Source organism: Planococcus citri, chromosome 4 (assembly GCF_950023065.1).
Source record: "Planococcus citri chromosome 4, ihPlaCitr1.1, whole genome shotgun sequence".
Taxonomy (NCBI): Eukaryota; Metazoa; Arthropoda; class Insecta; order Hemiptera; family Pseudococcidae; genus Planococcus; species Planococcus citri.
This window is the reverse complement of record NC_088680.1, coordinates 49989940-50002342: the sequence shown is the minus strand read 5'-3', so window position 1 is coordinate 50002342 and position 12403 is coordinate 49989940. Positions and strand designations below refer to the sequence as shown.

At 32.4% G+C, this 12403-nt stretch overlaps 1 protein-coding gene and 1 long non-coding RNA gene across 2 annotated transcripts; one reads left to right on the top strand and one right to left on the bottom strand.

Moving 5' to 3' along the window:
- On the bottom strand, positions 1–11558 carry LOC135845328 (actin-binding Rho-activating protein-like). Its single transcript, XM_065363820.1, has 4 exons — positions 11171–11558; positions 7233–7431; positions 1930–2022; positions 1–492 (listed from the first exon to the last, which is right to left on the bottom strand). The coding sequence occupies exons 1-4, from the start codon at positions 11338–11340 to the stop codon at positions 355–357; spliced, it is 600 nt and encodes a 199-aa protein (XP_065219892.1). The 5' UTR covers positions 11341–11558; the 3' UTR covers positions 1–354.
- On the top strand, positions 5526–6672 carry LOC135845331 (uncharacterized). The gene is made up of 2 exons (XR_010558724.1): positions 5526–6073; positions 6268–6672. It is a non-coding gene; the product is annotated as an uncharacterized LOC135845331 (long non-coding RNA).
- Positions 11559–12403: the final 845 nt, after the last annotated feature.

The window sequence follows — 12403 nt, the reverse complement described above, 5'->3', positions numbered from 1 at the left end:
TCGCTTCTTAAAAAAATTCTATTCTCAAATATAACTGAAAAATTTAATCTACTAACAATGGAAATGTATATGCTCGAATCATCGCTTAACAACTAAAGCAAATCGTAAAGAAAGAAAGAAAGAAAAAAAACTATACAAAAACAGTAAAAGCATTCAAGGGAATTGAAAAAAAAAATATCTCCAAAGCCGGACGAGCTTTCCACGTGCGAAATCCTGTTTGAATTTTAAAACATCCTATGAACACATTTACACGAAATTGCTTCTCCAGTTGGTATCCGGAATCAATCTCATTATACACCGCACAAAATTCTATAGGTATGATGCGAATTGAATTCATCGACGTCGTCAAAATTGTCACGAATTTGTTTGTTGTTGTTGTTGCTCGTTTTCAGGCACGTTGCGAGGGATCAAGTCGGGTGCTTCTTGTTGTAAAATTGCTCGGATTTCTTCGATCGGTTTCATTAAAGCGATTAAAACGTCGTCATCTCGTCTCTGTAATAATAATAATTACGAGTTTATTAGTATAAATGAATGTGTAATTGTGCGAATTACCTACACCGCGTGGCGCATTTGATATAATTTCACATTTTTCTGTAATGCGACCAGTATTTAATTTATAAGTGGGTATTAATATTACACCATTACGCGTAGAAATGTTTATTTTTTTTCTCATGATGAAGAAGACAGATCCAAGTTATTGCTTCTTATACTTATATGATACCTACTCATGAGAATTATGCTTAAGTGCGAAAGTTTTAGAGAAAGTTGAACGAATAGTGAAAGCAATTTGCGAATATTTTCAAGTATTTGAAAAATATGTTTTTGCAATTTGGATCAAAATGGGCCCAATAAAAAAATTTTAAAAAAAACTTGGACACGGATGATGGATGACTAATTTCTGAAAATGTAGCATAATTCATGCGCTCAACTCAAATAAATGCATTTTAATCGTTTTGATTTTTTTTCTTCAAAATGACAGTAATTAATGATTTTATCATATGTGTGAAACGGTTCGTTGAGTTTCTCGAGGCATAATAATTATCATAGGCCTATTAAGCATAGATTTCACGCTGTAATAAATTATCCACTAGTTGAATTTCAAGGAAATGGATTTAAAGATAAGTACACATAATGAATTAATCCGAGCATTGTCGATCGTCTGCATACAGCACTTATAATCATGTTAAACTTTATAATTACTCTCTGTACAAGAGTGAAATAAGTAAACGTAAAGATAATTATATATTCAAAGCTTCAACTAACGAGCATGTAAGCTGATCCGTATCGTAGCATTTTCTAAAGTGAAAAGATTTACCTACCTAAATTGAAATATCTATACAAACGACGATGAATGTTTTCATAAAAATCTAGGCTAATCCTCCTAAAATGCTAAGCAATCGTATAAATTGATTTTTTAAATACTCGTACTTCACACTTCGGTTCTCAGTCCTCAGTTCTCGAAGAAGTCAGCTTAATCAAAAATCATGCCAAATCATGATCCTAATTCGCCTCCTGATATACGAAGTTTTCCAATGTATCAAGAAGATACCGAGAAACTGATTGGTAAATCGACCAAGACCGATACCGAAAAGGAGCGTAAAAATGTCATAATTGTTAAACGTTCGCAAGAAACTCCAATCCATCATTCGGACAATAAAGAATCTCGATCGACGCGAAAGAAGCAATGAATTTTCGATTAAGTCGACTACCTATATCTATACCTGGACCCGATGCCATCGACGAGAAGTTTCAATTTCAAACCGCAGCAAAGAATATGATGGGTTAATAATGTTACCTATCTATACCAATACCAAATTTATCACGTAGATTGTTTCGTTTTTTTTGGATAAATTTATGTAATAAATTTGTTTTTGCAAGGTCTATAGGTTAGGTGTTATTTCTGTCGAATGCAATGAGCGAGATGCTTACTTGAAATAATATTTCTCCTTCGAAGTATATGAGTTTTCGTTTTTTCGCTGCTATCAATAGGCCAACGCATTTGTCTGAGATTTTCGTGTACATCTGGAACAAAAGAAATTATCATCTTCGATTAGTAAAATTATAATTGAGGATTGGTGCAGAATATACAAAATTTTCGAGTTTAGTTTCGTCCCTGAATGTTGGCGGATCTGATTCAAGTTTACAAATTACCATATCTACGAGTACATAATAATAAGTGTTACCTATTCGAAAATTGATTGAAAGTTTTGTCTTTCAAAAATGTTAGGTACCTGTGAATGATTCATGATCGGTGATCAGAGGAATTTCTACAAAATTATCAATTTTTGTATGATTTCAGAATAAAAAACTCAGAATATAGGTAATTAAAGTTGAATTGAATCTAAATCAATTCCTTATTGTGTAGATATTCCCTTTTATTTATTTTTTTATTTTTTTAACAATACTCTAGTCAAGGCAAAAAATCTAAAATAAACATTAGCTTTGTTTGTTTAATTTTTTATTCATTTATTCATTCATTTTTTTTCCTATGTCCTAAATCAAAATCTAAACAAATGTTTTTAATTTTATTCCGTCGTCAAACATTGTATTTGATTGTCAGCAAAAGTTCTGTAAGCTGTAAGAGTTGCCATTTCTTCTCCTTATCACTTATCAGTAGGTAATTTTTTGTGCCAGAAAACGCGAAGAGTTCAATTTCCATTTAAACGTCAAATTGAACTAATCCGAAGAATATCCCTATTTATACTTATAAAGTGATAAGTGATAATAATCACACAGGCTATATAATATAAGATTTGGGGAAAAAATTGGATCTGCTATGGGTTGAACAGATCTACTAATTCAATCCTATCAAAATTCTGATCTGATTAACTTAAATCAAAGTATTGAATTTAGGGAATGTCCTGATCTGATCTGGTCAGTTTGATCATATTCAAAAACTTCAATCTAATCTAAGGCAAATTTAATCATTTTCTGCTGGGATATCAAATCAGTCTGCTAATCTGAGCAACATAATCATATTTTACTATAGTTTCCCCTGGATAGAAATATACTTTCATTAATATACTTTCATGCAAGACCAGTTTTCAGTACCTATTTTTTGTATGTTTTTCGCCATTTTATTTTAGAATTCTGAAATATTTCCAAATAGATACCTACCTACTTGGTACTTGAGTAAATAGATATTGAAATTATCAAGATTTGTGTAGGTAGTTGTGTTAAAATAGCAAAGTCACTTTAAGAAATTGTGAAACGACGTGTTGAAAAGCGTTTTTATCATGTAGTTAAGTTGGTCTTAATGTTAATATTGTAGTGTTTAGCTTTTTGATAAGTATAGATTCTTCACTCCTTGATTCTGTTAGTTATAATATGATAGGTAGTTTTACTTTATGTTTTGTGCATTTATAAAAACACTTTTAAAATCTGCATTTGCATCACAGAACTTCTTAATTGATTGCCATTTCATACAATACCATCTTTCCTTATTCTTTTATTGAAATGAAATGAACAAATTTTACCTAGGCTAAAATACCTTACAATACATATGAAATTGAACTATACCTCATTCTGCAATTTTGATGCATAATTCTATTCGACAGAGATGGAAAATGGAAAACCAAAATTACACCACATCACTGTGAGTTTTCACTTTTCACTTTTCCATTTCCATGTTTTGTTTTCAGTTCATAATCATTTCATTTTCAATTACATTTCACTTTCAGTGTTGTACATACTATTATGAAGTTTTTTGTTTTTTCCTTTATTTTTCTTTAATCATTAATTCATTATCATTACCTATCTAATGAATTCAAAACTCAAGACTTTTTCATGCAAATCAATGACAAAACAACACCTCAAACACCTGACTCTATGACTCTATACTCTTGACTTCCTGACTCCTGTTCCTACGGTTCTGAACTACGAATGAAGGAATGAATGCAATTCTTAAAATCTTCTTACCACAGAAAGTTGGAAAATCCTCCCCCACGTTTCATTTTTTCGATTATTTCAACTTTCAACAACAAAAGTCAAAACTGAAAATTCCAAAATCAAAACCTGTTTTTAGTTTTTCCAGTTTGTGACGTATTACGTGACGTCATTCTACGAATGTTTGTTTCACTCCTCTTTCCTCACTCCTCAATCCTCAGGCTGATTCATCGTTGATTTCGCTTTTTCAATTCTCAACATAAATGTCCGTGTCTGTCCAGTGTCCTCGATCCCTCCAATTGTGTTGTTATGTAAATGTAAATGTAATGAAATCCCTTTCCTTTATGTGTCGGCTGTCGAGAGGTTCGCGATTCTTTTGTTAGTTCGGTCAGTCAACTGTAATTGAAATCTTAATTATTTGCATTTTCTTCCACTAGAGACTTTGAAAGTTCTTATTCCGAATAAGTAAGTGTTGAACAATACAACGATTCTGAACTTTTTGTTCCAGAAGATGAAGGATCTTTTCCTCAAGCAAGATATCCGGTGAGTCTACGTGGATGGTGTCTCTAGTCTGCAGTCTTCATCTCAAATTATTTTCACCTCTGTTCAACCAGGTATGCTAGTATGTCTACAGTTACATTTATTGTTTCATATTCGTGATGCTTAATTTATGATTACTTATTTACTTAACTGTTTGTTTTTCATCTTGCAGGTTCGTGGGTAATCATAATTCGTATATTGCATAGTTAGATCGGTTAAGTTAGTATCAAGATTACGAATTACGAGAATGGTTTATGAACCATAATAGATCGAGTTAGATCGAGCATTATGAAGTAAATATTGTTATTTTTATCGATGATACGCAATTTTCTATTATAACACGCCGACCTATTTAAATGTGCTAAGTACACGACGATGTAGTAAGTATTTTTCATAATGCTAAAATGAAATAATTTCAAGAACTTGGCTGAACCCTTACAAGTGTGCAGTGTATACAAGTTTGAACAAAAGTATCACTAAAGGAGCCAGCGATATTAACAACAACCGCGTAGTTATTCCTACAAAATATACTACTTACTCACCGAAGAAAGGAAAGGAAAGGGTACCATAATACGTCACCGGACAGTTACGCAGATATAGATGAATGAATAACCCTAAACCCATAACAAAAAGGTTTCCGCGAATACGCAGCTGACTCGAGCTGATACGTTCAATACGCCTTCCTATATGAATGGTTCGAGTGAAAATTATTTCCTATTTCGAATACACACATTTTGTTTATTGTTTCAATTTAGATACCGTAAGGCGTAAGGTCACAACGATTGCATTTCCTCAAATTAAGTAAGCCATTATTCAGTCTATGAGTCTACATGTTGTGGTCAGTTCAGTGGCGAGAGCTAGATTCATTGAAAGATTTACGGTTTGTTATTTATCACCGAAATGCTTTCCTCTTTCAAAACATATCGAAAAAATATACGTTTTGTGTAAACAAAAACAAGCCATTGGTTTGAAATTCGAAAACACGTGCGCCGGTTCTATGGGATTTTTCGTGATAGATCTTTTCTACACGTTGGCAGTTGGCCGAAAAACCATCGGGATGCGTAATTTTATTTGGCCAAATAGTAATTACCTTTGTTAGGTGTACCTACGTGTGAAATATTTGGAATATTTTTCCTTCGTCGTTTATTGTGAATGTGTGTGTGTGTGGTTCTAGTTCATCTTTTTTCTTTTTTTAAAAAAACGAGTCATGCAGTTGCGATGTATTGTACTTTGTACGTTAGTTTTCTTAGATTTGGATTCGTTTCTTTTGCATTGTACGACTTGAAGATGAAAATCTGATCATTGGTTAGTATTTACTTTGACTGATTGCGTTAATGAATCAATATACCGAAGGATCTAGTTGACCTTTCAAGTAAACTAAAATTTACTATGTTAATCGTACGTAGTACGTACATATACCATCTGTTAGCCGTCAATTAATCATTTATTTTTCATTGTAGAAAGTTTCCATTCAAAGTTTCAAATATAATTACGACGAAAACGACCATTAAAACAATTGTATCCCATAACGAGTTGAGTACATTGCAAGACATTTGTACTCTTTTGCAGACTCATGGCATGTAATATTGTTGATGGATCGCATCCAAAAAATTTATCGCGAAGAATTTGGCAGAACGCCTACACCTAAGTATATAAGATATTTTGCATTCTTTTAGAAACTATTTTTAAGAGCTTTTTTTTCTCATAGGAAGTTCACGTTGATATTTTCTAGACCGTGAAATTTCATTTTTCCTTCTTCCTTAATATTCCTACGCAGGTACTGGGTAACATTTTTGAGTATTGAGGTGATTTCTAATGAGACGTTGTTTCGAATTTTTACAGATATATTTCATCAATACCTATCTATAAACTGGAAAATCAACGTTATCAAAAGCTGTTTACGAATCTCAACAACACATTCCATCAAGTAACATCAGAATCCAAAAATACCCTCGACCTTGAAACAATTTGAGAAGAATGTAGGATAGTATATCGAAAAATACAAAATTTCCACTTGAATGAACATAGTGTGCCGCCAGAGTTCCAAATTTAGACCAACGTACTCACTTCGATCTAAAAATACCCCATTGACGTTTATCGAACTGGTGGGCGAAAGTTTTCACGAGTTTGTCGCTCTTCTCTTCCGGTTACGTCAAAGTTTACTCAATTTTTTACTCATTAGTTCGTATATACTCGCTACTCGGCGACCAAGAATTTGTTTGCGAATGAAGCTTTTTCACAATTCTATTTTAAATGGCCTCCAAATACGTTAGTTACAGAGCTACGAGGTATTTACCAGACATCGTCCGTCGCCGTCGCCGTCGCGTCCATCGTAAATAACGCCATGAAAATTATGAATGAGAATCGTCGTTGCGCCTTTCATGTAGTAAATCTGCGCTTATAAAAGCGTCTTTACATGGTCACCGGTGTTTATTTTGGGATGGCGAATTAAAATCACGCTATGATAAATGTTCGATGGTTCGGTATGGTATGTCGAAGGATTGTTTTTACTGCGTTAATTTAACGGTTCATTTAACGCGACGACGAAAAGCAAAACGAGAATTTTTTTAATATTATTTATGTTTATGTAAAAGTTGACGAATGCGAGATACTGCCACTGGGACCTTATATACTTTTCACTTTCCAAGAATGGAACATTCGATGAAATTTTTCAACTCGACGAAATAGAAAGTGAAGATTTTTTTCGTTACCTATACCCTGATGACGAGTATTTGAAAAATGTCAACTTTGTCGACAAGCATTACCTACATCTAGGTATGTAACTGTATAAGAAAAATCCGGCTAACCTGGAATAAATCTCCGAATCTGACAATAACTGGCGAATCTTCTTCTTGCTGCGGTTCATCTTCGTCGTCGTCTTTTTCTCTGTATTTCGCTTGGTATTGGCCCATATCGTAAATTATTTCGCATAGTTCCAAGATTTCACGACATATATGAGTATGTGCTTTACGACCTCGTTGTTCTGTCATCGAGCCGGCAATTGGCCTGAAAGTAAGAATGGTATTAAAATAATGAATTATTTGTGTTTAACATGGAACGTACATTCAACTGACACTGACCGAGTTCAATGCATGCGAGAGTAGCTACCTAAATCGCATTTCGAATAAAGACAAGAGAAGCGGATACGACGACGCGACGAGACGCCACGTCGTGCGCCATTTTACGAGCACAGACGTATAGTACTTACATCAGGAAATACGTAGTATGGGGCAAGTTGAATAAAAAGATTGCTAATTTCGATTTATATCGCTTGTCTTTTAGAAATGCGTGGATGCGATGCAGATTGTACATATACGAGAACGGTTAGTCGGAAATTCATTTTAGAAGGGGTGAATTGCGTGAACACCCTTACTCAATGAATTGGTCTATGACGACATCGAAACAAAATGGTATATTTACAAGGAATATGGGAATGGATTTTCAAATGGCGGTCTAGTTTGGTCTGTTGGGGTAATTTTTCAGCACCTGTCTCGAAAACTTTTTAAAAATGTCGTTGAAAAATTTAAATTTATCATAATTAGATAAATTCGAGGTTAGAAGTTAAGCATAGTAAAAAAAGTTGATTTGAAAAAAAATAATAATTTGTTTTTTTTCTTGAGTGATGGTTGAATACCTAGATCGTAAAAAGACCTTTTCAAAATACGTTTATTGTATGACTCAGTTCTGGGGCTCAAAATTCTTCAAAAATCCTTAAAATACAGCTTGTCAAAATATTTGTAATTTTTGAAAAATTTTAGCCCATTTTGATGAGTTGCAAAACACTTTCAAAATTCCCGGAAAATTATGATCCAATTTTGGGGCTCTAAATTCTTCAAAAATGCTCAAAATACAATTTTGGGGAAATATTTGCAATTCTTGCAAAATTTTATCTTTCCATGAATTAAAAATTGGTATTACCCCCCCCCCCATGAAAGGTTTTTGAAATTTGCTCGATGAATGCTGGGGGGGGGGGGCAAGACGAAGGAGTAGGTAAATCGATATTCTAAATAAATGTAAATTTAATTGATTCAAAATCAATTATTGAAATTTTAAAACTTCAAAACTAATCTTTCATGGCAAAAGCTCGAGTGAAGACCTTTTTTTTCATCCTCATTTCAACAAACGGTGCTCGAAATTGAAGTAAATATTTTTGAAAAATTTGAATGTAGAGTAACATAAATGGAGAGTTTTTAAAGGTTTTGAGTGTATTTATTGACGTCATGACGTGCTTCATCATCTGACCCCTCCCCTGCCACCTTATCCCACAACCCAGAAATTGGCCAATTTTAAGGATTAAAAAATTGACCAATTTTCAGAACCAAATAATTCATGACCAGTCTTAGAAGTTGAAAAATTGACCTGTTTTAGTACGTATGAAAAATTGACAATTTTGAGGATCAGAAAATTAACTTAAAGCATTAAAAAATTGACCAATTTTAACGATTAAAAACGACCAACTTTTAAAGATCAAAAAATTGCCCAATTTTGAGTATTGTAAAATTTACAAATTCTTAGGACAATTTATTCATGATCACTCTTGAAGCTCAAAAACTGACAATTTTGAAGACTACCAAAAAATTAACCAATTTTGAAGACTAAAAAATTTTCAAATTTTGTGAACCGAAAATTGGCCAACTTGGAGGATCTAAAATTGACAAATCTTGCGGACTAAACCAGTTTTGAGGGTTACTTACAAATTGACCTATTTTGAGGTTCAAAAAATTGTTCAAGTTTCAAGACATAGAATTCATGAAATCATGACCATTCTTACTCGTACTTGGAGATTGAAAAATTGGAAAATTTTCAACATCAAAAATTGACTAATTATTCTGAAAATCAAGGAGTTGATTGAAGGTGTGGACCTAAAAATTGATAAATTTTAAGAATTGAAAATTACTTATTTTGAGAATTGAAAATTGTTTGATCATGAGGGCTATAAAATTTATCAGTTTCAAGGATCAACAAATTGAGTAATTTTGAGAATTGAAAAATTGATCAACTTTGTGAATTAAAAAATTCATGACCACTCTCGATGGTTTAAAAATTGGGAACCCAAAAGTTGACCAATCTTAAATATCAAAAATCCACTCAAGTAGGAAACTAGAAAAGTAATTGATTGAATTTAAACAATCAAAAAAAATATCAATTCTGAGAATAAAAATTGATCAAATTTAATGACCCAAAATACTGATAAAATATCTTGGTGACTCAAAAAAAATCGACTAATTTTGGGTGCCAAAAATTGACCAATTTTGAGAATTGAAAATTGATTGATTTTGAGGACCAGAAAATTGACCAATTTTAAGGTTCAAAAATTCACTTTTGTAAGAAACCAAAAAAATTAGTCTAATTTCAACACCCAAAAAATTGTCAATTCTAAGAATCAAAAATTGATCAATTTTGACCTCCCAAAAGTTTATCAGAATTGGGAGCATTGTTCATTTCATTTACTTACCTTTTTAAATTTTATAAAAACAATCGACATTCGAAATTTTCTGTAATTTTTTTTTTAGGGTGTTTTAAATTGGACAACTGCAGGCTTCGATTTTTGACTGTTCATTTCAATGTTCAAAAATTCAGTTCAGAAAGTACCTACATATTTTGATGAGACCCCTCCCCCTTCCCTCTTCTTTTCAGTTCAATTTCACGTGTCCTCAGATACAGTGATGAAATTTTCAAAATTAAAAAAAAGAACTTTTTTGAGACAAAATATTTAATTTTTTCTTTTTGTTATTTTTTTTATCATTTTTAAAGCATGTTTGAATGGCTTTAGATTTTTTTCGAATCAAAGAATATTGCTGATTGTTGCAGGTTACTTTTTCATTTTCGATATTTTTTTTGGTATTTTATTTTTCAACTATGCACATTTTATGAGGTAGTAAAATAACATCTAAGTACTTTTTTTCCTCGCTGAATTAGATTTTATCTGTTTTACTTTCTCGTCAAATTAGGAACAGATACGAGATACTCGTACCTACATTTTAATATATTCGATCAAGGAAACTTTTTTCCCTTCTCATTGCTTCTCAAGTTCTTACATCATATAAGGCAACAACGAATCTCAATTGTAAATGAACTCTAATTACTCGTAAATCGTGATGCATATTTGATAAAAACGTGGTCTTGGTGCTCGTGTAATTTATAGGGTTCGTTCACGTTTCATGTTGAATCGTGTCAAAGTGATCGTGTTTCCTTTACGATAAAAAGTTACCTATTCCTTATTGAGAGGTTTTGCGGAAGGCTACCGTGATGATGAGAAATAATACTGCTCGGTAGGTATTAGAAATAAAAATGATCTAATTCGTTCAACATTTTTTCATTTTTTTTTGTTTTTTTTTTAGTAGATAAAATTTCTTACGTATTAGATAGCTAAATTATTTTAAATTGAGTCACACGATCATTTTTTTTGGTTTTTAAATAATTTTCCAAAATTGAGTATTTTCAACTTTTTTTCCAATAAAAAAAATTATGCTGGGAAGTAATTTTTTAAAAAACACCATAAATAGAGGAAGAAATTTTCACTTCATTTTTAAAAAAAACGAAATCAAGTCTTTAAAATTTTTACCAATTTGTGGCTTATTTTAACATCGAGCAAAACATTTTTCGCCGAAGTCAATCCAATATTTGATTTTAAAAATTGTGTCCAACTGACGGTTCACTTTCATTAATTAAATCAAGCTTATATCGATAATCACTCTCGAATAATAATCTAATTGAACACGTAAAAAATCGAGTAAACACTTACTTTCCATATTCATCTTTGGAAAACGATGGCCTAGGAGAAGGCGATCTGGACCCCGGCTTAAAGCTGCCCGAAAATGGATTCAAAGTTTGACTTTCGATGTGTTTGTTTACTCTTTCGTTGAATTTATTAACTCTGTCCGATAAAGACTCGAATACTACAGGTTCACTCATATCAGAATCGAATTAATACACCGATCGCGCGTCAATTAATACGTACAATTCACTCGAAAGAGCGGTCAAATCGAAACGATCAATATACTCGCGTATACGTAAAAGAACAAAAGAAAAATGATAGGTAAATAAACGAATTACGAAAACCGTACAGTCGAATTGGCCCGATTGCGGAGAAAGTAAAACTAAGAATGCGAATGGTTTTTAAAATGTACGCGGTAAAGAAGGCGATAATTATTAGCGACGAGGTGTACTGGTACGACGTCGCCGCCAGATGGCGTCCTCGTCTAATTACTTTTTACGGCTAAAATAAAGAGAAAAAAAGAATCCAAAACGCCAAAATAATACAAAAATAGCTCTCGAAACAAGAAAAGGTGTCGGCGAATTTTTTCGAGTTGAATGTGTAATTTATTTTTACACTTGAGAGAGCGAATGAACGCCAATGAGTAATCGCCAATGCAGTAGGTAGATAGGTTCGACTCGATTGACGTTATTTTTCGAGTACTGTGAACCGGAAATTGATGGAATTTATTCTAAGGGGTAATTTTCGATTCGAGTTTGCTTATAAGTATAAGGTAATGATGAATTTTGTCTCCATTTTTTTATGGGTTGAATGAATATTTTGTTTCAGAATCAGACGTTCGTGTGTGGAAAGCGAGAGTTTTTTGAAGGAATTATTTGCATAGTTTACCTACCTATAATTTTGACAAATGAGCGATTTTTTTTCATCTACTGTGTTTTATTTTGCCAAATTGAAAAAAGAAGTGACATTTGGTGGAAATTGTTTCCGCTATTTATTTTAATTAAATGTAATTGTCGCGACGTTTTTTTTTTTTAGAACGGTGAACCGTGTGCTTTTATTGACGAAATGAAAAGGTCATTTTTGTTGGTTTATCATCGCTCTGTTCGAATACTTAATATTCATTTCTTTCCTCGAATAATTGGCATGGTTCTTTATTTTTTTAAATTTTTTTTTAATGAATCCTTTTGCAAATAATTCATTATATACGAATGCTCATATTTTTCAAGATCTTATCTATAATTTAAATGAATCAGCGTTTTG

Coding starts and splice junctions, on each gene's coding strand:
- LOC135845328 (XM_065363820.1), bottom strand. CDS start 11,340: ATGAGTGAACCTGTAGTATTCGAGTCTTTATCGGACAGAGTTAATAAA. Junction 7,432..11,170: donor TCCAAAGATGAATATGGAAA/GTAAGTGTTTAC, acceptor TCTTACTTTCAG/GCCAATTGCCGGCTCGATGA. Junction 493..1,929: donor AAGGAGAAATATTATTTCAA/GTAAGCATCTCG, acceptor TTATTATTACAG/AGACGAGATGACGACGTTTT.